At 42.5% G+C, this 27841-nt stretch overlaps 1 protein-coding gene across 4 annotated transcripts in view; it reads right to left on the reverse strand.

The window, feature by feature from the left end:
- LY75 (lymphocyte antigen 75) overlaps nucleotides 1-9241 on the reverse strand; it is a 51210-nt gene extending 41969 nt beyond the window's left edge. For 3 of the 4 annotated variants that reach the window (XM_075430293.1, XM_075430291.1, XM_075430290.1), the window contains exons 1-7: nucleotides 9137-9241; nucleotides 6469-6843; nucleotides 5304-5477; nucleotides 4862-5026; nucleotides 4167-4277; nucleotides 2289-2429; nucleotides 431-619 (exon numbers count right to left, since the gene is read on the reverse strand). In XM_075430293.1, coding sequence (XP_075286408.1) covers nucleotides 431-619; nucleotides 2289-2429; nucleotides 4167-4277; nucleotides 4862-5026; nucleotides 5304-5477; nucleotides 6469-6843; nucleotides 9137-9221 — 1240 coding nt within the window. In that variant the 5' untranslated portion in view covers nucleotides 9222-9241. Of the gene's footprint in view, nucleotides 1-430; nucleotides 620-2288; nucleotides 2430-4166; nucleotides 4278-4861; nucleotides 5027-5303; nucleotides 5478-6468; nucleotides 6844-8150; nucleotides 8328-9136 lie in introns of all 4 variants that reach the window. The other variant, XM_075430292.1, reaches the window with a different exon arrangement.
- Nucleotides 9242-27841: the final 18600 nt, after the last annotated feature.

A 27841-nucleotide genomic window follows, 5' to 3' on the forward strand; every position in this document is an offset into this window, starting at 1 on the left:
ACGCAGAAATAATGAACACTCAAGTAAAAAAAGCTCAACCAAATTTAATTTTTAGAGTGCACACAAAAACATAAGACCACAGAGTACAGGTAACATTTATTAGTTCAGTGACCCGGTAGCCAAATATTGACCCAACTATCTACAATTCTCTTTGAATGAGAAAACTAAACACAAGGTATTAGGCAATTAGAAGTAGGTTAGCCCAATAAATAAATAAATAAATAAAATAGATCAAATGAAAGCAAGAGCTAATACAGAGGGACTGGACCTGAACAGCAACATTCAGCACTAGCCGGGGGACAAGCTCAGCATTAGCACCTCCATTTCAAAGCTAGAGGTTATGACAATCACGTGCTAGAACATGGAAAGCTGTTTGTAATTTACAGTGTGCAGCACTTGGTGCTTCACCTTTACAGGTCCCCCAACTCACCATTACGAAGCTTTGTAACAACCAGTTCAACATCTGCTAAGGAGTGTGTGCTGATGAGGTTACTCTTATTTGCTTTGCACGACTCATCTGCTGTACTCCAAGGCACCTGGTTGTTTACCAGCATGTAGCAAAAACCGTTGTGGGGAAGCCAGCCCAAATCACAGCGAGTATCCAAGTGTCTCCAAAACTCTAGTAGTGAAGAGAAACAGAAGCAGAGGCTTTTGTTTTACATTGGCTAGTGCAACGGGTCAGCAATTTCTTGTGTTTTAACTCTGGCAGCACTTTGAAAACAGCCTGAAAGCAGCAGTCAGGATGCGTTCACATCTCTTCAGGGCTAATATTTTAAGAAATGGTCACTACTTCGTCAAGCACATAAGCTTGACTAAGCAGCGTTATGGGGATTAGTAATATTTTGGGGCCAGGAGGAAGGCAGAAGGAGAAAGAAGTTAGTAGGAGTAAAAAGCTGGAATGTATTACGCTAAGCTGGTCTTAGTGCAAGCAAAAGGTTCAGAAGTACCAGTAAGCAAGATTTCAAAAGCCATTAAAGGCATAACAAGTTACTTCATTGCAGGATAGCAACTTCAACAAAAAGCTGCTTTTTTTGTTTTGGCAGGAGTTTGCACTTTTATAGGGCATTACTATCTACATACAGCACCACGCATTAAGACCAACTTTTAATTGCTTGCAATGAAACAAATGCTTAAACATTTTTTCTTCTGAAAACTAAAATATTTAAGAATTCAAACCAGTATTAAGGCACACTGAAAAAGTTGTATACTAACAGCCCTTCTGGTTCAAAATATACTTTAAAATACTCTAATCACTAGAATTTTGGCTTTTAATTAAAAACAACTCCACACCCCCCAACTAAAGAGCCAGAGAACAAATAAGGATGGCTAACTGACAACTAGTTTTCAAGGGAACATTTTAAAATTTGAACCACTTTAGTTAAATCGAAATTGCTTACTATTTTTTTTTTTCCTCAAAGGCACACACCTTCCCTGGGGAAGCCAGAGAGAATGTGCCTTAGCCAGTGACACTCCATGACACTTTCCACCTCCGGGACACTGCTTCATCCTCTTACCCCCTAGTTCTCCCCTCATCCAAGGACAATCATCTCCCAGTAAGTCTTCCCACAAGAGCCCCACAAGCATGAGCCCTGCAAACTGGGTAAGGCCAAAGCACACATGGAAGAACAGGCCAGGGATAGCCAGGTGTACGTACATGGCCAGAAGCATGGAAGCAGTTATGTATCACAGCTGGACATCGTAAAAATGGAAGGACTGTATGTGTGTGTGTAGGGAGGAGAGAATAAAGCCTTAAACTGTTCTGGTTTTCCTACTGTATTATTTACTTTTATCTTGCAAGAGCTGTTATGGATCCAGTAAAGCTTATACACTGGCCAAGTTTCCAACTCTTGCACTCTGATTTCCAGTGCTGGGCCTGGTTTCAAAGGATAGTAAGGTCATTTAACTACTTCTATTTGAATTCAACAGTACCATCCAAGCTCCAGAAGAGTGAGAGAAATGGGCTTAAAGAAGAGATGGAAAGGTTTGAGGTGTAACTGCCCATTCCAGGCTTTCAGTAGCACATGAAAGAAGGCACAAGCCATGGAGGAAAACGTGATGAAAAGGGCAGGACTATGCTGAGAATGAGAAAGCTGCAAAGAATGAAAGCTGTTTGTGAGGCATCACCTTAACACTGAAGATACAGAGTTTGCTTCTGCGCTGCTAAAAAACCCCAAGGCTGTTGTGAAAGTGTTTTGGCAGAGATGCCTAAGAAGACTTGGGGAGGGAAAAAAAAGACTCTGTATTACACACCTATTAACATACAAAACCAAAAACGCCAGATTTCCTACCTGGGAGGCTTGACACTTCATTGAGTGACTTCTTGCAAGTATATGGCAATGCAGTCCCACAGTGGTAACTCTGCCACTGACCTGAGACAGCATTCATCACCACACAGCTAGTCCCATCCAGCGGGGATAAACTCTGCATGTCTATGGACAGGAACAAATGAAAACAGAAGAGCACAAGTTATCAAACACTAAGGTAGTGACTGCTTCTTTTTTCTATTGCTTTTCAATACAAGAATAATATACTTTGCATAGTACAGTACCTTGTATTTGAAGAACATAACCTACTTTGAATGAAGGCACCTTTTCTACCATAGGTCCCACAGAAAGTTTTTTTGTAATGGAGAAAGTTTCAGAATCAAGGAGTCTGGACTTCTTTTCTAATGTTTAATCATAGAACCAGGAGGAATGTTCTATTTACAATACAACAAACCCTTGGCTGAGCACTTTCCCAGACTAGAAATATCTCAGGGGAGAAGCCTTTTTGCAGCCCTTGGTTTCCTTTGGCAGCCCCTTTCCAGCCCCACCCCAAACGCAGCTCTGCGCCCTTTCTCTCAACACTAACCATAACCCTTACCTCAACAGAAACCTGAGACAAGGCCCCAAATTAAAAATATCACAGAGAACTCGTTTTTACAGTCCCCAGCTTCTCTTGAAGCCCCTTTCCAACGGTAACTTTTGGCTTCCTCTTTCTTTGAACTCAAATATGAACCCAAGCTGCATCCTACACAGAGCATCCCAGCTACCCCCCAGCACTGGGTTCATTCAGTCTCACATACAAAAGGCTTAGGGTGGATCTTAGTTCTTCATGGGAGAGTACAACAGAGACAGGACCAGGCCCTTTTCAGAGGTGTACAGCGAAAGGACAAGAAGCAATAGGCACAACTTGCAGCTAGCAAAATTCCTGTTAGATACCAGTAAGTATTTTTCACAAGACGGGTAGGCATTAGCAGGTATGCAGACTATATTATGCCACCATAACTCAGGATCGTCTAGTCTCTAGCTCTGCATCACAGTCCTACAGTGTCACCGCAGTTCCAGAAGAAGCTTCAGCCAGTAGTACAAGCAGCAGAAAACTCCTTAACCTTTCCAAAAGAAAGACCACATTTGGAAAACCTCACAGAAATTTCTTAGTAAAGCTTTCAAAGAAATAACAGAAACCACTTCTTCTCTTTTCAGAGAATTCATGTTGCAGCACCGTTCTAGAAACTGACGGACAAAGAGAATTCCACTTTGAAAATATCAATTTCAGCTTGAATGATAGAACAATACTAGCTTCAGTATTCCTGATTATTGTTTCTCCAGGACTCTCACATAAACACATCCATGGAATCTTTGTGAGAATATTACAAATACATGCTGAAAATTCCAAACAAACAAGACTCTCACCAATTCTACTAGGAACTCGGGAGTAATTAGAAAGGTTTTTCAAACATTTTATACTTCTTTCATCTTCACCTTGAAACAAATTTAAGCAACCTCAAAGTTTAAAAACCACAAGTTCGGCTTCTTAGTAATGTCAGTTCTTGCACACACATCAATAATTGTAGTATTTGAGAGATGTCAATGCCATTCTGGCAGTGGGAGGAGAAATTTAGCAGCTAGGGAAGCTGTAGATTCTTTACTAAAACACACCTCAAAGATACTATTTAAGTTTTATCTTTGTAGTGATTCATTAGCCTACTCATCCATAAATACAGGAGTGCAGAAACATTCACAGGCTAGGAGCAAAAGATGCTTCTGAACTTCTAACAGAAATGGAACAACAATGATTGCTTTCATAAAGTCCGATGGAGAAGGGTAAAAAAAAAAAAAAAAAAGCAAAGAAAAATGCTCGTTTGTGTTATGAATATTGTTTAATACCACCAGAAACATCATTACCTGGATGCCAGTTGAGAAAATTCAAAGGTTTGTGATCTGACCACTGCCAACCTCCAGAAACGTCCAGTTGATTTAAGCCAATCCAAAAGACCTCAGCAATGTCTTCCTTGGCTGGAGTTAAATTGATTATTTTTAAGAAAACAATTAGTATAAAATGCTCATTCTTTATTGGTATTCTTTAAATTAAAAACACAATCTGAAATGGCATGGACTTGCGGAAAGAAAGATTGCTGCTGTAACAGGACATACAACATTTCTTGAACTGAGGAGGAAATCACCCACTCACGTATTCCCTCCCAATGCATTCAGATGTTTGCCCTTTGGTTTTATATTGCCAAAGGCACACTGATAATTTGTCCACGCCAAGCCTGAACATCGTGATGACGATTTCGTGACAATCAGGTAACAAGCTGCTAGAACACCAACTGGCACTCTGGCCCATATTTGAGATTTTGGGGATATTCTTCATTATAAACATGAACAATAGCTAGCCGCTACAATGAAATCACACAGATAAATTAAAAACTCTGAAGTGAGATTAGCAACTTGTTTTTGCTACATATGAAAGCACCAACGCATTTTAAGTACAATCAAGTTTTCACCCAGAATTTTAAGACAGAAACTGAAACGCTGTCTTCACTTGACATTAATTTGTCAAGATTTCCTGACACTCGTACGTGAATAATTGCACCTACCTTGTATGTAACTTAATTCAGATGCATCCTGTATGCTAAGTAAATCTCCCCCTTGCCTTTGACATGAAATATAGGCTTCCTTCCAAGAAAGAGCAGACTGTGTATTAAATTGGTAGCAACTTTCAGACCCCGGATCACGTTCCCAGATACCAAGACAACCATCCTCTGTTTAAAGGAAGCAGAAGGTACTTGTAACTACACCTATACTGAAACATCATGAATGTTTCAAAAGAAAGATTAGAAGACTGAAGGTCTACCAATTTTTATACTGGTAATCATATATACTGCAGAGTAAGTGTGTGCTGATCATCCTGTCAACATTGCAATAGAAAAGGGACCTGCTTTTACCCAGCTTAATAGCAACGTGCTACACCAAGGTAGAGCTGTACATATGTGAAGTGAAAGAACACTTTTAGGATGTCTACTTAGAAACCCAACGTGCCTGGTTGTAAGCAGATTCCCCATTTTTCATCACGAGTATAATCTTCAGATGTGGCACACCATGCCCCACCCGTATGCGTTTCATCCTGAATGCAGTCATGATGCCATGTCTTATTATACAGAAAGGGGAACTCACAGGGTTTTCCATAGGAGTTCCCATCTTTGGTATAAACCTCTGCAGGGGAAAAAAATACAAGTAAAGAAGTAAATACAAGTTGTCTAGGGGAGAAAAGGACAGCAAACCAATGTTACTGCTTGTACAGACACAGTTAACTTAAGAGCATGCAAATCACACTTGTGGTCTTAAAACACCGTATCTTCTTGCTATAGACAATCTACAGCAAGGCCAGAACAGAAAGAAATAACAGGAAAATTCTATACTTTTACTTGTGAGCGGGGCACAACACAGCAGAAACCTGTTTCCCCTTTCCTGGTAAGTTAGGGATAAATACATTGTTCTGTTGAAATCCACGTGGTTTGCACAGGGTACTACAGAACAAGGCTCTAGGAATCAACACATACAGGAGAGGGAAAATATTTCAAACTGGAGCCTCCTGGGCTCTTCAGACTGGCCACTTTGAACAATTCAAATAGAAAGAAAATTCTGCTTTTAAATATGGTAAAGCAAGTTTTTACCATTTCTTCAAGCAAGTGTGAGATTTCAGACAAGACCAGCTTTGATGGCAAGTGGACAGACTACCAGAGCAAAGCAAACGGATGGTTCCTGACAGTCCAACAGGTTGCAAGCTAGCAGCACATGCCGAATTTGATTCTACAGCCTACCAGCAAAGTAAATATGGTCAAATACTGTTCTTATTTGAGATAACAGCAAAAATACCATCACTGTGAAGAGGACAGTGCCAGTTCTCATAGGTGGTGGTTGATCTTTCATAATTAAACAGGGTCTCACTAAAATATGGGGAGAAGGATTTAAACATGCTAAGAGAGCCACTTGATAACACAACTTCTGCAGTTGTGCGTATTTATTATTAAAAATGGTTAAAGCTTCATACTTGAAATATCTCCCTACAGCAAAACATTCTATTGCTTTACTAATCAGTCTTTTCATATGATTAATTTTAAGAATTTACTGGCACAGACACACGGCAAAAAGCCCTCAAAAAAAAACCTCCCAAAGCAACCTCCAAATCCCTGTGCAAACTTACCACGGTATGGATACCGACATATGTCATTGGAGGAATTGTTGCTTCTCCACTGGTCTGTTGCACTTATGCTTGCAATTACATAGTTATTCTTGACAGTCAATTTGTACTGAGATGCACCGAAGATGGAAGCATCAGCACATCGCCACCACAGCATTAGTCCTGAGTTACAATCAACCATTTTCAGGCGAGACAGTGATTTGGTGAATATATCAAGTCCCAGGCACTGCTTGGACCCCAAATGAAAGAGACGATTCTGGGATACCCATTTCCATAAAGCTTCATTTGTCTCCTTGCAGTCATCTAGCACTATCCGTGAGTTTTTAACTTGCATGCAGTTGTTCAGTCTGTCATGGCGAATGGTAAAATTATCATTGCCTGTATAAGAACAAAGGTCCACATATGGGTATGATTCAGTATCACTTTCACAGGAAATTCATCTTTAAAAGCATAATCACATTCTGAGACACACTACCAGAAAAGTACAGCAACTGCTGTTTGTACATTATACTATTGGTTTCACATAAGCCACCTTAAGTACATTTTCCTGCTCTTTAGTGAGTATTCTTTACTTCGGGGGGGGGGGGGGGGGCGAAAAAAGACCTCTTTCACTGTCATCATAAAATGAGAGGAGATAAAATTAAAGGAAGAGTTCTTATTTATACGATTGGACTTTTTTAAACACATACTGATTGGACCTACCTCTGTTTAATTTGCTAGCTTACTGGTAGAGAATCATGTCTTCACGCCTATCTGCAAATACAGTAGCACACAGCATGTACCATAAAATATAGTTAATAATAATCTTCACTTAGTAAGCACTTTTTAAAAAAAAAAAAAAAAAACAACAACCAGTGTATCGTATATGAGGCTATGATGCTGTGTATCATAATTGAATCAGTTTGCGGGTGCAACGGCAGCATTACTAAAATAACTGGTACTCCTTTTGGGATAGAGTTTTAGAACAACTATCCCACCAAAGATGCCACACAAAGATCAGGAGTATCATTTTCAAAATGATACAAGAACCTCAGCTTCACTTTCAGCTGTGACATAGCTTGTCATTAAAAAGAAGAAAAAAAAAAAAAGAGTTGACAAGGCATAATACACAATTTTAAAAAGATATAGATCACGCTACAGATACAAGCTGACACCTCTGCCAGTACAAGAACACCTCTATGACAACTGGCAGTAGGTTTACAACGACCAAGAAAAAAATGCCCCAAAACTATTTCTACGTAACAATAAAGATGTCCCCACAGCATAAAACTTTCACTAACCAGGCTGATGTGGACCTTGGTTGTCCCAGACGCACAAGGCTATTATTACTCTGCTGTTTAAATAAGGAATCTGCTGAGTAGCATTTTGTATTTAATAGTAATGCACTGTCAATCACATTCCTACTGTGTTTTTTTAATATGACTTAATAATAGATTTGGCTGAACAGCAAGGAAAATATTCAGTGACGTTATGCAGTGAATTTTACCACTACTTCCCAGTACAGTCGTGAGTTTTCCACTGTGTAAGTGCCAAATAGTATCTAAATAGTACTGAGCTGCTCAAACTGCAATGAAGAATCTCTAAGTCAGCCACCTACCGGAGTGACTTTTCCTAAACAGCATATTTTAACCAACTGTCTCTTTCTTCCTCTCCATCAACTAAATAAGACATTTGAACAACCAAACCTGTTTTTGTGGTATCTTTTCACCCTGTGCTTTTTCAGCACTGTATCTGCTTTTTGCTTTTTATTCTCTTCTCCAGCCTTTCTTCTTCTTTTCAATTTCTTGTAACGTGTTCTCTGCCTCTTCTCAGATCTTCCCTTTCCTCGTTCTTCTTTCACTTCTTCCCACACAACCCTCATTCTGACACCAAGAAGAAAACCACTTTTTAAAATTTCCCGAGAAAAACTGCTGATGGTGTCTCACCAAATCTCTCTGTACAGCAATTTATTAATACCAGTGCTCAATTACGTCAGTTAAACACTCTGGCCAATAAAGCTTTACCTGACACCTTTAGCTACAGAACGAAACCTGTTCCTGCCGAAGGATATCAAAGCACCTGGGGCACAACTATTTAGCGAAGAGCTGCACTCATTTCCCAGCAGCTCTCACCAAGCGAGCGGCTTTTCCTTCGGAGAATTCGCTCAACATGCAACTTTTCCACCTATTTTCCGAAGGACGGGGTAAGCCTCCTTCCTCTCCCTCCGACCGCAAAGCTGCGAACAAAAAACGACGGCTCGGCGCCCTGCAGGCGACCGGCCCGCGTTCGGGTTACGGCTCCTCTGCAGGGGGCAGCCCGGGGGCCCGCCCGCCGCCCTCCCGGCACCGCGGGCTCCGGGAACGTGGCGCCGGGGGCCGGCGGGGCAGCGGCGGCTTTCGCGACGCCCCAAGCGACGGGCACAGTCCGGCTTGGGGATTTGCTGGGGTGTTTTTTTCCTCCCTTTTTCGCTCCTCCTTGTAAGTTTCCCACGTTGTTTCCACGCAGTTGGACTTTGCCACCCAGAGCAACGCCCGGAGGGGCCGGGAACCACCGGGGCGGAAGGCCCGTCACCGCGCCGCCTTCCCCTCTCAGGCACCCGCTGGGGTGGAAAACCGCCTTCCGTGCCCCTTGCGCTGCAGCGCACCCCCGCAGCGCTTCCCTCCCCGCCCGGCAAGGTGGGCGCCCGGCTCACCTGAGGGGTCCCGGCGAGCCGCGCAGCAGACGAGGAGCCAGACGAGGCCGCAGGCCGCCCGGCGGAGCCCCGCCGCCCGCGCCATCCTCCCCGCGGCGCGCAGGCTGCGCGGAGCGGCCGCGCTGCCGGGCTCGCGCTGCTAGGGCGTCGTGCCCGCCGCCGGCTGGCCGGGATGGCAAGCCGCCCGCCGGATTGGCCCGCCCCGGGGAGCGTCACTTGTTGTCAGGAGGAGCGCGGCCCTGGGTTTGAGGCGAGTTGGGGCGGGGCGGGGCCAGGGCGGTGGCCGGGCGTGAGGGGTCGAGGCGGCGGGGAAGGGCCGGCCCCGGCGGGGAGGTCACGAGTGGGGAAGTGAGAGTAAAGGTGAGAACAAACATGGGGGAAATAAAGGGAAAAGCAGGAAAGGGAAAAAAAAAAAAAAGAGAGAATAGTGAAGAGAAAAAGAAAGGAGGCAAAAAGGACGAAAGGAAAAAAAAAGAGGGAAAAGTGAAGAGAAAAAGAAAGAAGGCAAAAAAATTGAGGAAAACCCGAGGAAAAATGAAGGAAAAAAATAGCAAAGCAGACCTAATTATCGCATGGTAATGAAAGTTAAAACTAAAAAGACATAGAAGTTCAGTTGAGAAAGAAATGTTAAGCATAAGTGCTCAAAGTGAAGAAAAGGCAAACTCTGTAGAGAATATAAACCAAAGCTAACAAATACCAGCAGACACTGAAGTAAAATGCCTAAAAATGGGTCAAATAACACATTACTAACCGCCGCTGCCCTGCCGGGGGCCGGCCGAGCGGGCCGGGCGTCACCGTGCGGGGTCCTCCCGCCTCAGCAGCCCTTGCGTCGGGGAGCGGCGGGCGGCCGCCACAGGGAGCATCGGGGACCCCCAAGGCCGGGCCTCGGAGCCCTCCCCGCCCTCCTCGGTGCGGACCCCCGCCTCTCCCGGTACGGGCCTGCCTCTGCAGAGCTGCCCGTGGGGGCTGACCGGACCTTCGCCAAGCTGAAGAGGGGACAGGAGCGGGCCGGGCGGCCTTGCCATGGTTCCTACGGGTGTTCTGGGAGCGAGCAGCTACAGCTGCGATTGCCTGATCCGCTTCTGCCAGGGAAGGGGGAGGAGGGGATGAGACTGGGAGCAGTTGGACGAACTGTGGCTGAGAAAGTGATGATGCTCGCTGCAGGAAGTTACAGAACCCAAAAATAAAACCCAAAAATAAAAACACAAAGAGGCGGAGAACCAGTTGGCCTGAAGGAGGAGAAGAGAAAGCCGAGAAACTGCCGCGAACCAGGTAAAATGAAATCGCGCCTGGTGATAGCTGCGCACCGGGCGGGTCGGCGCTGACCTGGAAAGGCTGTGTAGCTCGAACCCCAGCTGTGCAAGAAAGCGCTTGCAAAGTCACAAGAAAAAAATATTTGGCTAGGAAAATCTTTTGTGATTAGACCTGGAGGAGCGGTCGTTCAGGGAAAGAAATAATGGATTTCCATAAAGATGGAAAGTGCAATGCGCAGTCTGTTTTATGAGCTGCAAATGTGCCCATCGTATGTAGGAATCTGGACATCCGGGGAACGCAGGAGCCGAGGGTGTGCCGGGCTGGGAATTGGGCGGAAAGACAGTGAACAAAACCAGGCATCCGTAAGTGAGCAAATGTTCTCTCCTGCTGGAAACCGCAGCGTGACACTGGGCTGCCAAGGCAGGAGCTATTTGAAAAATCAGAAATGAGGTTCAGGCGGAGAGAGGTCCATAGCAGCAGCAGAATCGAAACTGTGCTACCAGAAATGATTCGGTTTCTGTAAGAGCAAAGCTTTAAAGTCTCCATGCAGAGAGTGGGAGGCAGAAATTCCCCACTGGTGAGCCTGGTACAAAAGCAAGCTATTGAAACTGAAATTAAATTCGTGGTGGGGTGATGTGTCTGTTTTTAAATAAAACACCATAACAAGAAGCAGTAGGCGTGAACCCTGCATCTCCATGATCCTTTCCAAATGCGTGCTATGGTCGATGTGATAATTGACTGTGCCAGTTTCGGTATGGAGAGTAGTAAAGAGTTTGAAACTAATAGCATGCAGTGCGTATTTACTGAACGTACACCAGCAACTCTGAAATTAGCAGCATCCTATTTACAGAACATGTATCAGCAAATATGTATATTAATAGATGGGAGGTTCTTTTAAGGTATCTTAATGTATGTAACATGTTCTCCAATATGCACTTCCAATTTGAGGTCCTATTTCATTTGATCTGTTTATAAAATACCATGCTGGATAAACACAGGATCAGACCCTGATCCTTGACTCAGACGTTGAAGAATGCCCAAGGGTCGGAAAGATCGCTGTTTGCACTCATGCCTCTTAGTTTCAGTTTTGAGTGCATGTGTGTGCCCTGCACTTAAACTCTGTCATACATTAATGTGAAGGAGTTACACACTGTACAGCCCTGGGGAGCCCACCAAAATACACCCCTTCCCTCTGCCCCAGCCAAGCAGCAGACAGATGAAGAGTACATCGACTCACACCTGTACAGCTGTTCGGTTCAAGTGCTTCACGCACGAAACAAGAAGTCAGTGTTTTGATGATAGAAGTTTGAAAAATAGGAAGTTATTGAAAATCACACGTAAATGGTAGTTTTACTGTTTTCTATATCAAGGGCATTAAAAAAAAAGCCTGAACACAAATACTTATTTTTTGGTCTGTTGTGTCTTTTTTTTTTTGTCTTCTACTAAGATAAAATTAGTTGCAGTACAATGTTTTGTGGTCTGTGGTAATGATCAATTAAACGCTAAGATGCACATTGTGGTTGTCAAGCCCTCAGTGGGCTTGCACCATGTCTCGGTGGCTAACCAAATTCTGTGCACTCTGATGCGATGCAATCCCCTGCTAAGGCAAAGGTCTGTCAGTCTGCCTGGCAGCCTGCGCAAGGCAAAACCCACCGTGACAACACTGATCTCTGTAGGATGCACTGCCACACAGACCAGTACTACAGGAATTAGAAGGATCTGGGCACTGGAAAATATCTGTTGATAGTCTCGTATCCCAAGAGCTCAACTGGAAATCCACAGAACCTACCCAGAAAAGCCAGCCCCCATGTCCACTACGAGATGACCAGCTGCCACCTGTAACTCCAGGCTACCACTCATCACCTGAGTAGAGTCAATGTGCTTCTAGATCCCTAAAGAGCTGGTGCACATCAACTGGTATCTGTTTCTGGTATTAGTTCTGCATATCACTGCTATAGTTGGAGAGTAGAACTTGGAAAGTTCTCTCGTTCCTCTCTACCCCATGGTACAGCGTCTTTCTTGTCCCCAGACAGGTGAAAAGTTCCTGCACATCTCTTCCTAACGGAACTAGCTTGCAAAGGCAACATCTCAAACAACCTTTTCTCTGCTGAATTTGCTGATCCTCTGACCTACGCAGTCTCTCCCGTGGAAGACTCTTGGCCTTCTCTTGCCATTCATGTTTTAATCATGTCAGGTTTAAGATGAAAAATATTTCCTTGAGGCAGATGGCTGTAAAGGGAGCAATCACTCTGCAGATGAAAACAAACCAACCAAACAGTATTTTGGAAAGAACAGTGCAGGAAAAAAATTCAAATCAGTGTATGTCATATGATAACCTATGGAACTCTAATACAGTTCTCTGTTAATTGAAAAAGTGAGTTTGTACCGAAGCTTATCGAATTATAACAGTGCCAAAGCCTACTTCTTAAAGGATTTATCTTAGCTTTAGCAGTAAGGCTTCTGCATTTAATGTGAGCTGCAAAGCAGCATTACTCACAGCATAATCAGTGAACAACTTCTGTATTGCAGATCACAAATGTTATCACATCCCCATGAATACCTACAGCTCATTGCAAAGCAGCACTAATAGCAGAGCAAACTTCAGCCGTGCCTACAGAGATAACCAAATACAGAGTTTCAGGTACAGGGCCACAGAGCCGACAGTAGTGCACAGCAGCCTTTTCTCTTTCTTCCAAGCAGATTACTTTGTCTTTTCAGTCAAAAAAGCCTTTCGAGGTGCCAACATCATGACTATGAGCCTTCTGTTCCTAGCAGGAGTCTTTCTTGCTTATCAACAGAAAAATTCTTTGCTTTTATGCCCCTATGTTTGTAACAATATCATTACAGGCAGAAAGTGTCAACACCTGTCTATCCATAAATCTCCACCCCATCTCTCTTCTGCTCACCACATGAAACAGATACTTTGCATGAGCAACCTCCCTCCCTCTTTTACAATCAACACGTTGTGATCCAGTTTTTCTGGCTAGGTTAAGCGCATCCAAATAGCAGTGAGCCCGAAGGGAATGCTGGGAAAGGATTTGCTACCTCCAGCATCTCCCAAGAGTGGGAAGAGGCTCTCGAGATGGTAAGTTCTGCTCTTTGTTCCCCCCAGCAGTGACTTTGAAACTGTGACATCTGAACAGGAAACACAAGTTATTTATTACTTTCTCCACCTTGTAACACTGGTGCTTGCGATACCCAGGCCTTTACAGAAACAAACCAAGACCAAACCAAAAACAAAATCAACCAACCAACCAACCAAAAAAACCAACAGCCAAACAAATGAGAGCTTACGAAAGTTGCAGGAGCGAAGTTATTTCCTGAGGCAGAGCACCTTCTCTGACAAAATTACGGTGCCCACAACGCAGCCAGCACACAGAGGTTTCAGTCTTCTGCTGCTAAGTTTAATATTAGAACGTGGCTCTGGTTTGAGTGAAGTGCCAGCTAACCATTTAAAATATCAGCCCTGGACATGTTTAAAGATAGTTTAATGGAAGATAAAACTAGACAACTGCAAATTTTACCATAAGTGTGGCTAAAAGCCAGCTGATACTTATTTGACGTATACACAAGTTTGGTTTACTTGAGTTAATCCCATAAATGGCCATGAAAAAAAAAATCACTAAAATTCAAAGGGGAGGTGACAAGCATCCAGCAACTGATTTGGATACAGAGAGATCGTATCCAGAGAGCTCTTTAAGCAATGACTTTGACTTGGGTTTTTGCATTAACTCCACCTGGATGGTCTTTTCTTCATGGACACTTCGTTTGCTGGCTTGCTTTTTTTAACTGGGCGTTGAGGAATTAATTATTTTTAAACATTAAAGAATATTTTGCTTTTAGCAAAAAGGGAACACAAAGGAAAATGGGTTTTCTCTGTTGTTGCGTTAGATTTCCTGTTTCAGTGGCAGCAGCCTAACCTTTTAGCACATTATGAAACTGTCATATTGCACAGTAAACTGAAGATGAAATCACACGCTCTCCGCTGAATTTTTATGTATTTCTTACATCTCTTTAACAATCTCTCTGTGAATCTTTGGCAGGAGTTCCAAGGTTTTGAGTCTTTCGTTCCATTTGAAGGGTTTATTATTGTTAGGAAGCCTTACATTTGACTCTCTTAAAGTGTCATCATTCATAATAAATAGGCTAGATGTTCTTATGCATTTTAGAGACTGTTCTGTTTCTCCTACTGCACAGCAACATGGTAGGTAACTGCTAGAAATAATAAAAGGACTTACAAACCTTTATTCTAATACCAACCTCCTTTTTTACTCAAATGTGACAGTGCCAACTTATGTCCTGCTGCCTCCGGCTCTGTCCTGCTGTGTGTTCAAACTCACGTTAGACAAGGGCCACTGAAATATGAGAAACAAGTTTGAGAAATAAGGCAAAGAAAGGAGTGTGGACACATACGCTCTGCATCTTTGTGTGTTGACAGCAGGGAATGTCTTTGGGTGTTGGTTTGGCTTTGACTCCTGCTGGGATCTCTGCGTGCTCCTGGAGCAACAACAAAATAATACAAGCAGTACTTTAACATTCAGAGAGATGCTTAAAATCGTAAGGTAAATGGTAAATGATACACTTCTGTAGCACTTTAAAAAAGGGTCTCTGACACCTACACTGTGCAATTTTAGTGAAAATTGTGCCTCGGTGTAGTAGGTCTACTGGCCCTGTTAATATGCTCAGTCTCCTCAAAAACTGTTTGCTGTTGTCACTGTGCCAGTGTAGGATCATTACTCAAAATGATTGCGGGAGCTGGAAACTCAGATGATATTTTGTACCACATTACATTTTTTGCAAAAAACCTAGTTTGGACGAATGGTTTGAAAGAACATCAGTTATAATTTGGGAAATATTTTTAAACAAAGTAATTCAGGTGGAAGAGCTTTTAAATTTAAATAAAAAGGCTTTTTTTTTCTCTTGTTTAAACATGCAAAACAGAACAGTTCCCTAAAAGTTCTGGGGAAGAGCCTGTGGTTTGAGACCTTATTGTGGCCTTCCAGTACTTACAGGGGGCTTGTAAGAAAAATGGGGACAAACGTTTTAGCAGGGTCTGTTGCAACAGGACAAGGGGCAATGGTTTTAAACTAAAGAGGGTAGATTCAGGCTAGTTACAAGGAAGAAATTTTTTACAGTGAGGGCAGTGAAACATTAGAACAGGTTACCCAGAGAGGTGGTCGATGCCTCATCCCTGGAAACATTTAAGGTCAGGTTGGACGGGGCTCTCAGCAACCTGCTCTAGTTGAAGACGTCCCTGCTCATTGCAGGGGGGTTGGACTAGATGGCCTTTTAAGATCCCTTCCAACCCAAAGCGTTCTATGATTCTATGATGTTCTACAGGCAAAATTCATCTTGCTGAAGGGAAGATGAAGATAAGACCCTCCCCAACGGCACTCTCCAAAATGCCCTCACTGCCTTATGTGTGGCAGAAAGGGGCAAACTTTCAACGTGCAGCTGAGGCAATGGTATAATGAGCAAAATTTCAGATTGATCTGGACTTGGGAGCACTTCTGACATAAAAAGAGCCTGTGTGGGAAGGGTGGACTCATTGGGGGCTAAACTGCTGGCATTTAAAGATTGTAATTGATTAACCTATATACTGAAGACCAGCAGGTGTGGGGAACACGCAGTTCAGTATGCCATCAGCAGAGGCTTAGAAATAGTGCCTTTCGGAGTGCAGAAGAGGCCAGAGAGAAGAAATAAGGAATGGACAAAGAGAGTGCATTTCAAACGGGACATGAAGAAGGAAACAAACACTGCAGCAACACATACTTTTACGCAAATGCTAAAAATCCAATGAATAAACTGAGGGAAATCAAATGCCTCATCTTACACGAAGACAAGGATGTGCTAGACATATGTAGGACATAGCGGTACCAGAACATAAAATCTACAGAAAAGATAAGAGTCACCTCTGTTGGTGATGGGATAGTGAAATTCATTAACAAGCTCTTATAATCAAATCAAATGAACAAAGTCGGGACCCAGCAGGTGACACAGAATCCACATGGACCGAAATGCCAGCTTTAAGCGTGTGTAGTACTGAGCCTGCAGACTGCCTGCCTGACCAGAAGGACAGAGGGGGTATGCTGAGCGAGATCAGATGGGCAAAGAGTGTGGGAAATACAACCAAAACTGTACTTCAGGCAACCCCTGTGTTGTCTGGACACTGCAGCATTGGAATATAACATAGACTACATTAGACTCCAGTATTGTTTCACGGAGCAGTTGGATGGGGAAGCCACAGAAGAGATGCAGCTCTTCTTTTGGTCCTCATTAATGTGCAAGATCTTGTCCTACATCTTTAACTCACACTGGCTGTTCCTGTTCTTATATTCAAAATTCCCACAGGCTTGACAAAGGCCAAGCATTCACAGTAGTTGCATCCAGTTTCAAAAAGGACAGAGACATAGAAATGAGAAAGCTTGTGAAGATGAAACAAATAGGAGCAGCTATGAACAGTAAATTCTTGCAGGTGGAGCTGAATTTCTTGAGAGATGCACAGCACAGCATCAATGTATGCCACCTACTACAGCCTTGAAAACTGTCTGGAAGTGGGCACAGATAATCTCACCACAGGGTAGGTTATTAGAAACAAGAACTTGAGGTCATCGCCAAATGAAAACCACAGAATGGATTGCAAAGTGACATGTTAGAGGAAAACACAGTGAAAGAGCATAGCAAAACGAATCCAAGCTAATACTAAATCCTTCTTTAGACACATCAAGACCAAGAAGCCCACTGGCGTCTGATGGATCAAATGAAAACTGCAAAGTAAAAAAGAGGAGAGGCCAGAACATTTGCAGTGAAGCTAGGTGATGTATTTGCATGTCTTCACTGGAGTAAGCAGATGATCCCTGTACTTTGGAAAGGCTGCAATCCAAAATATGTAGAGTAACAAATCCCCAGGACTATCTGATAGGCACCCGAGCTTTCTAAGGGAGCGCAGAAAAGAAATAGTAGATCTACTAATGATAGGACAGGATGGATGATACAAAAAGCTAGCAAGCCCAACATCAGTGCCAGACAAAGCAGTAGAAACTGCGATAGCGTGCACTTGCGTAAATACGATCTTTTTGGGCAGTGCCAACATATCTTCTCTAAGTGTAGTATTTAACATCTAGGCCTCTAGAGCATTTTTTGATGAGGTCAGCAAGCACGTGGACAAGAGTGATCTGGCTGATATGGTCCACCGGTGATTTCTTGATTTGTATGAAAGCTCATACTGGGTGAAAAAATCAGCAGGCACTCCTAACTGGAACTCGCTCTTTGCATTTCTCTATTGATTTGAGGGGGTTTTGTGGTAAAGAAGTTATTTGTACCTTGTTGTCATTATTTCTGAGAGTGAGACTGAAATATCTTTTGTTATTACCCGCACCTTACATGAAGCTGAGGCTTGAACAAGAACTACCTGTCTGTGACTCAACACTCACACAACTTGAGATGAAGTTTGTGGGTGGACAGTGCATACAGATGAGTTTATAGAACTTCATTCTGTGCATGACACGATGGGTAAATTCGGGAGAGACTATGAGAGTATTGCTGTCAGCTTTTCATCACCGCACAAGTACCGCTGGTGAGCTGGTTTCATGTGCTTGATGCACAATATCTGAGGGAGAATGTAGAAGATGAAGATAGTACAGAACAGCATAGATCCCTTATGACTCAGATCTGCAGTGCTCTGTACATCCACTCATCATTAATAAGCTTCTAGACAAAACTTCAGAGTAGATTTTAACCTAAAAAGCGTAATTATTCAGGATTTGGTCTCTTCAGATATCACCTCTACGCGTGATATACTCCCATTGTTGAGACCGTCAGTTGTGTCCAAGCTGAACCTGTTCCTGGCTTTGATTTCAAAGCCCAATGTTTAATTTTTTTTTTTCCTCCCAAACTTTGCAGACATTTCAGAACCTCTGCTAAAGATGACAAGAAGTCTGCTCTTTATGGTATCCTATGGAAGACTGACTTACCAATGCTGCATGAGTCCCTCTAGTTATATTTTTAAACATAAACAAAGGGAAAAATATCATAATACTATATAATCACTAAAATAGCTAAACAGTCCTATTACCACTTTTTGATTTGTATACATTTCTTTATTCTCAATATACCTAAATTAATCACAAATTTCTGAAGAAAAATGGAGAATGAACGAAGGGTTATAGTAGTGGAGAAAATGCAACTGGATGTAGTTAGCAATCTATATAATTTATGCTTAATTAAATATCTGTTTCTTTAAGGAATGCATCTACATTTCTTTTTTTTTTTTTTTTGCAATAGTAAGCCTATAGTACTACAACATCAATTGTTGCATATGTGCTATAAACAGCAGCACTTCGCTTTATGAAGTCCAGAAGTTTCTCAAGGTTTGCGTGTATTTCACAATGCTGAAACAGTTTGACCATGCAAAACGACCTAGGGCTGGATTTATAATGGACAGTATTTAAGTGCCCCAGTAGGAACTTGTGGCACATTTAGGTCCCATTGGCATGCACAAACTTTGGAAACGCCAGACACTTTTTTACAACCAGTAAACCTGGAAGAATTACTCTGATGCTGTTGAAATTAATCCAAGTACCAAAGAATCACAGGATCTGTAGCAATCATCTAGTGCATTCCCCTGCCTAGAGCACAGTCAGCTACAGCAAGCTGCCCGGGGCTCTATCCAGTTGCATTCTGAATATGGCCACAGATGGAGACTCCACAACCTCTCTGGGCAATCTGCTCCAGTGTTTGACCACCACCATAGTAAGAAACATTTTCTTCTGTTTAAAAATGACTTCCCGTATGTTAGTTTGTGCCTATTGCCTCTTGTCCCTTCACTGAATGCCACTGAGAAGAGTCTGGCTCCGTCTTCTGTACTCTCACCGACTTTAGGTATTTAGATCCACTGATAAGATCTCCCTGAGCCTTCTCTCCTCCAGGCTGAGCAGTCCCAGGTCTCTCAACCACTCCTTATATGACAAATGCTACAGTCCTTTAATCATCTTTTTGGCTCTTTGCTGGATTCACTCTAATAAATCCGTATCTTTCCTGTACTGGGTGATCCAGAATTGGATCCAGCACTCCAGATGTGTTTCACCAGTGCTAAGCAGAAGGAAATGATCACCCACCTTGACCTGATGGCAATGCTTCTGCTAATGCAGTTCAGGATACTGTAGGCCAACTTTGCCACAAGGGCACATTGCTGGCTCATGTTCAAGCTGGTGTTCACCAGGATTCCCAGGTCCTTTTCTGTAAAGCTGCTTCCCAGCTTGTTGGTCCCCAGACTCTATTAATGTTGGAGGGGCTTTACTCCTGAGGTGCAGGATTTGGCATTTTGCTTTGTTGAACTCCATGCAATTCCTGTTGGCCAATTTCTCCATGTTGTTGAGATCCCTCTGAATGGCAGCATAAGCATTTGGTGTCACTCTTCCCAGTCTTCAGCTGCCTTCAAACTTGCTGAGGGTGCACTCTGTCCCATCATCCAGGATCATTAATGAGGATGTTAAACAGTACAGGCTGCAATATTGACCCCAGGAGTACACCACTAGTGAGTGGCTTCCAACTGGACTTTGTGCCACTGATTATAATCCTCTGACGTTTCAGCCAATTTTCAGTCCACCACGCTGCCCACTCATCTAGTTAGAAGTTTGTTAATGAGGATGCTATGACAGCCAGTAATGAAAGCCTTGCTAAATTTAAGATGATTAACGTGCTCTGCTCTCTCCTTGTCCATCAAGCTAGTCATTTCATCATAGAAGGCTATCAGGTTGGTCAGGCATGATTTTCCCTTCATAAATTCATAGTGATGACTCCCAGTCATCTTCATGTCCATAATATATTTGGAAATTGTTGCCAGAATTATTTGCTTCATCACCTTCCTGGGTATCAAGGTAAGGCTGACTGACCTGTAGTTCCCCAGATCCTCCCTGGTTTTCTTCTTGAAGTTAGGCATGACATTTGCTTTGTTTCAGTTCTCCTCTAATGACTGTGACCTTTCAAAGATACTTGACAGTGGCCTCTCAGTGACATCTGTCATCTCCCTTATCACTTATGGATGCAGCACACTGGGTCCCATCAACTCGTTTATGTCCAATTTGTTTAAATGTTCTGATCTTCTTTACCAAGGGTAAATCTCCATTGCTGCAGATGCTCCCACTGGTCTCAGGGGACTGGGATTTCTGAAAGCAAATCTTACCAGTAAAGACAGAAGTGAAGAAGGCATTGAGTACCTCTGCCTTTTCCACGCCCTGTGTTACCACTACCCTACTCAGCAGCAAGTCCACATTTTCTTCCTTTCACTGCTGATACACTTGCAGAAGTCCTGACAGTGCAAAGCTATTCAGCTCCTCACTTTTCTCTAAACTTTGTCACTGGACTTGTCCACTAGGAAAGTTCCCAGACAGAGAAAAAGGAGATGCTGTTGTCCCCTTTTTAACAAATCCATGGACAGTTTGGACATCTTTGCTATGAAAGACTCAAACTCAATCCTTTTTTCTAAGAGGAATCTAAACCCACATTGATTCAGATTAATTCAGTAACTACCAGGCTAAAGCAAGTTCTCATTGTCTGCTTCTGGAGCTGATCCACTCTATTTAAAGCACTGAAATATTTATTAGAGCACAAAGTGGAATCTAGGTCTCACTCTTCCCTTTCCTAACAAATGAGTACTGGTTACTACTGGAGCACAGTGTCACTCATATTCTTGTTGTGATCTGTTGAATGTTTACTTATTGGTGTAAAGTCTGATGGTTAGACTATGTTCCCCTTATGATTCTAGCCCTTGACTTGACAGCCTGAAGTCTTCAGAAAGACAGAGTGTTAAAAGTGTATTGAATTTAACTTTAACTCAGGCACGGATGTGGAATGTAATTGTAGTCCTACCGTAAAAATAGGATGACCCATCCACTAACTTCAGCAGTGAATACTTAAGGCAACAACAACCGTATTTGTTAAAACTAGCGTTTATCTGTAACCTTTACTCCCGCACGCTTTTCTAGCTGTGAGCCCTGCCAGAGAGGACATGACAGACATGGCAAAGTAGGAATAAGCAAAAGGGAAGCCAAGAGTCTTGACTTTAAAAGTGAAAGTTAGTGGAGATTCCAAGCCAGAGTGTATTTTATTCATCTAACAAAACATGTTTAAACAGGTGAATTGGACATAAAAAGAAAGCATGAGCAAACACAAACATTGTACTAGGTATCACTTTAATAGAAGATGCCTTCCATTAGCTTATTTTTATAAAATAGTACTATGGATTGGAGGGTGGTGAAACACTAGAACAGGTTGCCCAGAGAGCTGGTCGATGCCCCATCCCTAAAAACATTCCAGGTCAGGTTGGACAAGGCTTTCAGCAACCTACTCTAGTTGAAGATGTCCCTGCTCATTGCAGGGGGGTTGGACTACATGGCCTTTAGAGGTCCCTTCCAACCCACACTATTCTAGGATTCTATGATTTTGAAAGGATTGTTAATGCTGTAATGTAACACCATGACAATACTGTCATCAAACAGGTTTTGGATAGCAGTGTCACATTTTTAACCCAATACATAACCGAAAATACAGTCGGTTTATCCATTTTGTTACATTGTCATTTTAGCTCCCTCCTGTTACTGCTGTTGGCCTGAACTGAGAACAAAAGTTACTGCAATTTTAGCTGGAAAAAAGAACTTTGTAAATTAAATTTTACCAATAATTTTCTGGCAAAATAGGTATCTTTCTGGCCTCAGAAGCAGTCTGGAGACAGTGATGGAATGAGGTACTTCACGATGTTACTGCAGGGGGGTTTTGCCTAGTAACAAGGTGGTGGTTTTGCAACTTGTACAGTACTTGGCAATCATTCTTTCTAGAAGCCCATCAAAGAATATTTCCCCCCCCACACACTTTATATATGGAATACTCAAAGCAAAAAACAGATGAGTCAGCCAAGATGACGTGGTGATAGTAGTAAAACCAGGAAACAGAGCCCAGGCGTCCCCAGCTCCTAGCATCAGGCAAAGCCATTTGCCTGTGCCTGCCACCAAACAGCACAACAGCAAAATGCATGACTTTTCCTTTTTCTTTGCCCAGATTTTCTCTGAAATCGAGAAATAAAGACTGGCTGATTCATGACTCAGTGAGTGACCATTGCTCTGATATAATTTGGCTACTTGTTTGTTTTTAGTATCGTAACTGCCTAAGAAAAAGAAACGGCGATGCATGCCCACTGATGATGAATATTGCACCGGCTGGATTTGTTTCCCTAGTTGGTGGTTTGGTTTTTCTCACAAGGGCAGGATGAAAGCAGCAGGACCCACAATCTAAGGCATCTCCTAAAACTAGCACTTCACCAGCAGCAGTCATGGTTGGGTCCTTTTTGCATTAATTCCTGTAGAAATGTGTGGATTTTCCCCTCTGATTTTGAAGTGTGTGATAACATATTAAGACTCTCATTCATGGTCACTCTGGGATGCTTGAGCTTAATTCTTTCTGTCAAAAATGCTATAAATGCTCACTTTACATAACCAGTTGCAATTTAAATCAGTCCTGGGAGGGACAGGAGACTGTTACAGTATTCTGCAAAGGGCACACTTTGTAATTACTCCTGTTCATCATTTGTAATAGCTGTCAGTACACACACACACACGAATTATATCAAAGAAACTAAAGAGAGTTGCAAATAATCAGAGAATGGACAAGTTCAGAAGGTACTTCGCTAGCTACTGTATTGCTTACTGGATAGTACTTTAGCTAAGCTTGTAATACCACCTACAGCACTAAAACAAGTAAAAAATATGCATCTCTTATACTAAATTAATTGTCAAGCAATTCATCTTTAAAAAGCTTGCCTAACAATAAGAAGATTTTCCTCTAACAATCTGACACCTAAAAAGACTGTACGCTGAGTTAGGAGGAACAAAACAAAAATCAGTTTAGCATCCCACGTGATCTGTTTGTTTAAACAATAACGCTTTCTACTACATCTATTTTGGCACTTACTTGCTAACAGCAGATGTCTCTGTGCTGGAACCAACATATCAAGCAGGAAAAGAGCTCCCATGTTAAGCAAATTGTGAAAGTCGTTCCTAAATTTCTTTTCTTCCACCATCTTTGCTTTTTTGTACTGGGATATTTTTTCCTTTAATCTCTTTTTTCTGTTTCAATTTTGTGCTACAATGATAGCTAAGACTGGCCGAAAGTTAAACACTGAGCTGAACTGTAATTTGGTATACTGCCCTTATCTACCTCTTCCTTTTTTCTATCCCTAAAACACCTGAAATGGGGGGAAAATACCTGCACATACTATGTAGCCATCTCTCTGGCCAGGTTGTAGGCAAAGGATTAGAGCATCCAGGTAGAGTGAGATGTAAATATCTCACAGCAGAGCCTACTGTCCAAAGACTATTATGCTTTTTTGTCCTTTTTGTTATTTACATTTTTGCATTACGTATCTGAATGTTTATTATAGTAGCTTTAGAATAATATTTTCCAAGGCACAGTATGCAGTCTGATGCTCCTCTCCTCTTTACAGCTTTGGAAGTCCTCCCTTTCATTACTGCAAAGTGGTCAAGAGGCTGACAACAGTCTTTTTTTTCCCCCTGTATGATACATATCACAATAAATATATAAGTTCTATTCATTCCCTAAAGTCCTTCCTTAATGTTAGACTTGTTTCAACCTCAGGACTGCTGAAGCATAGTACAGGGAGAGAATGAGTCTAAGACTGAATTGTTACCCATTTTGAGGAATTCAGACATGTATCACAACCTGTCTCCTCCTTTTCAGCTAAAAATACAAGCCACAGCGTAGATATTTCTTTTCAGAGGGGCCTACATTATTTTTTATATTTTCCCAGAAAGTTTTGTATGCACATTTCCAATTCAATCCCTTCACTAGAGGGTTAATAATTAGCAAACTAACTTCCCCAGCTGGTTTTGTTCAAAGTGCCATCATCCTCCTGCATTCAGTCAACATCTATCGGAAACAAAGACGTCAAACAAAACATATTAGGCTTCACTATTCTCTTGTGAAGTTTCGGCCTCCAGCCAGAAAATTTTGTTATTTTCTATGTAAGCTTTATTTTTCTTTCCCTGACCAGCAGTTAGTATGGATCAAAAGAACCATTGCTTTAAAATGCAATCATAAGAATAATAAACACTAGCACTGACATAGCACTGTGCACCTTAGGTTAAGTCTTGTGTCTGTTTTGGGTGTCCTTGTGTTTGGGAACATGCTCCAAAGTGAGCTTTCTGGGGCTCCAGCTTTTTGCAGAATGTTCTCTGTCTCCAGAGGGAAGCAGAAAACCTCCTGGCTGTGCTAGGGCTCATGTTTAAATACCATTTCCGGCAACTTTGAAGAATGTCCATGTCAAAATGAATTTTCTTCTTTCTGGAGTTGTTATCCAAATGGATTAAATGCATCTAACTTCAGAAAGGAAGTTTTTAATGATTTTATGATCCTGGTAGAACTGGGGTCAACCATTCCTACCCTTGTTTACAGGTTATGGCTTTGCTTTGAGCGTCATGGGTTTTACAGTCTATCCAGTGGCTCTTGATCCAGATTTGGCCACAGACACACTCCAGCAGACCCACATGGAGCTAGGAACAGATATGTGTAAGTTCTGCCAAAAGCTGCCCTGTAAGCGAGTCGTATCTCAGCAGCTGCTATGCAGGAAGCTGCTGTCTCCACCAACATGCTACAAAAGAGGAAGAAAGGGGAGCTTTCTTGCTTGCATCCTTTAATTTTTGTGCTCTTCATGTAGTGATTCTGGGCCTGGATGTGGGTTTTAGTTACCCAGGACAGACTGGGGACCTGTGTCCCACTGGCTGGTATGGTAGATGAATTAGATGGTTCAGTTTTACTTATTTCGGAACTGTCTCTTTCTATCCTGAGGCAGACCACAATTTTAACTGGAGATGTTTCCCATATCCCAGTTGTATGGAATCTGTGTCCACAGAGATCCTAAATCCTGCCTGTTGAACATGTGTGTGGGTCTAGAAGGCTAGAAGCTAGGTTTGGACTAGAAGGCAGTGGACTGATGTGCATCAGCAGTCCCACAAACACACGCCACTATTTTCAGGCCAGACTTATAACATTTTTAGCCAGACTGAGCTGAAAGGGCCACCCAGCAGTGTTGTGAAACCAGTCTCCAGCAGTGGCGGTTCACGTATTTGTGTATTTCTCAGTCGCAGTTAGCCAATTCAAGAGTGCGCGCTGCCGCTGAAAGTGACCCTACCACTAATGCTGGCTGCCTGTTGTTCGGCCCGGCTATTCCCATGGTTATCTAGCAGAGATTTCCTGCTGTGGTTTCAGTCAGTTACTTCTTGTTTGAGTCTTCCCAACTAGGAAGAATAATTGCTCCCTGTTCTCTTTGTACTTCTGCTTTCACCAGTGGTCAGCTTTTGCTTTCATCTTTGCCTCCATCAGGGCTGGCTTTGTGCTAGATCAGAGCAAGTGGACAAGAAAGCTGCAAGAGCAGCTGAGACTTAGCAAATTACACTTCACATCTATCGGGTAAGAATGAGGCAAATTTATATGTAAATAGAAATAGTTAAAATCCAAATCATCAATCCAGAGTAGACTCTGGAAGGTCATGGGAGGATGGATGGTCAAGGACAGGATGGAGACAGGAGCCCACATTGGCTTTCCTGCCTTCTGCTGTAACTGAACTGCACCGGGCCCCCCAGACACGTGGTGCGTACGCTCCAGAGGTGCCATGCTCAGGGGCAAGGCACTCCAGGAGCCTGCAGGGATAAAGCCAACATGCCAGCTGTGTTCCTGGGTATGGCATGTGGGAAAAAGCCACCCTGGTATTTATGCTACACTTATTTAAAGGGTAAGGTAGTTACTGTTTCTGTAGGTATTCTCTTAATCTGTTCTTTCCAGATGGAAAGCCTCCCGGAGCTGCTCTAATGCATTTCCACATTTAACTGAAAGGTACCTTACATTTTTAATAGCCACAATGTATCCCATACGTACAACTCCATTTTCAATATTTGCTTTTGAAACAACATTTAAAGTAATTCTATTTGCTTCTCAACATCATTTTCATTCCACAGGACCAGCAGGACACAATATGCGGCAGCAGAAACCTTATCTTCTTAGCTTTTCAGAAAGAATCCTCCTGATATTTTTGAATATCAAATATCAGAAAATATAATGTCTAGGTCATGTAAGCATCATGCAAGGTGTCACATTTCAGGTATGTAATATGTAAACGTGCTAGCATCATGACAAACTTCTCAAAGAAACTAGTACACATAAAGCAGAATGATGTGTAACTTGTGCTAGGACCATAACAAATGAAGCCTTACATGACTTAGAATATTCTTTTACTTTATACGAAAAGTTTACATACTGCAGCTCATTGGCAACATCCAATGTTAAGGATTCTGCTTACATACCTGAATGAACTGGGGAGCATCAAGCTCTGGGATGGAGTCCCAAATCCAGCGTCAGTGAAGCCACACAGCCCAAAGCTGCTGATTACGTAGAGTCTGTCTTTTATTGGCTCTGTGCAAGCTTGCTTTTGGCTTCCAGCAGGGGCTTTCCAAGGGCTTCTCCCCTATGGTGCACGCAGTTTATGGCAGGAAGAAGTGGCAAAGCAGATTTAATCAGGTTATGACTGGGTTCAAGGGCCTAAGATCATGCTTTACAACAAATGACCCGAATAAATAGCTTCCCAAGAGGAAAGCGCTTGATGGGATAATTTTCAGTATTCACTAAAAAATCTAAGAGAAAAATACAGAGAACTTTTTGTACAGCATAAATGGAAACTTTTAAATTAAGATGCAAATTCATCTAGAAAAATCTGAAAAGATACAGGGATAGTTTTGTTTTTCCCCCTGTATGAACTGAGACATTGACCCAGCGATTGCATTCTACCAGTCGAGCCAGTTTGTGGTGGATGGCCTTCGAGCACCCAGTGACTGCCACCATTACCTGCAGGCTGGCTGCCTCTGTGGGAAGCAGGTTGTTAGTGAGACATTTATGTGCATGATTCAGAGAAACTGTCTTCCCTATTTTCCTGTGCTAGCATGCAGAGAAGAGTAACTTTTAGCCCATTATGCATTTCAAGATTTATCTTGTATCTACAAGTTTAGCTGTTGTTCTGCTAAAACTATGTTTTGAAGCATTTGTTTCCGAGAACCGCAGCGGAGATTGAGTCTGTTGGTTGACACTAAGAAGAGTAGGATTTGTTACAATAGCAACAAGCCAACGAACAAAAATAAGCATCAGAAATAAAGGAACTAGTAGCAGAAGCATTTTTGCTATTATCTAGCTGTGCGCTTTTGGAACCGATGGCAGCTGAGAATCACTTTAGTGGTTATGAATTACCACGGTGTTGCTCACAAGCACTGCGGCAGGCTGGGTCTAGTACGCTGCCTCAGACAACTGCAGTTGCTTCGTCACAGAAGGATCGGGCAAGGCTAGGAGAGCTCCAGTGTAAGGAAACAAGATTAAAAAACAAAGACTTTGAAATGAGGC

Source organism: Opisthocomus hoazin, chromosome 9 (assembly GCF_030867145.1).
Source record: "Opisthocomus hoazin isolate bOpiHoa1 chromosome 9, bOpiHoa1.hap1, whole genome shotgun sequence".
Classification (NCBI taxonomy): domain Eukaryota; kingdom Metazoa; phylum Chordata; class Aves; order Opisthocomiformes; family Opisthocomidae; genus Opisthocomus; species Opisthocomus hoazin.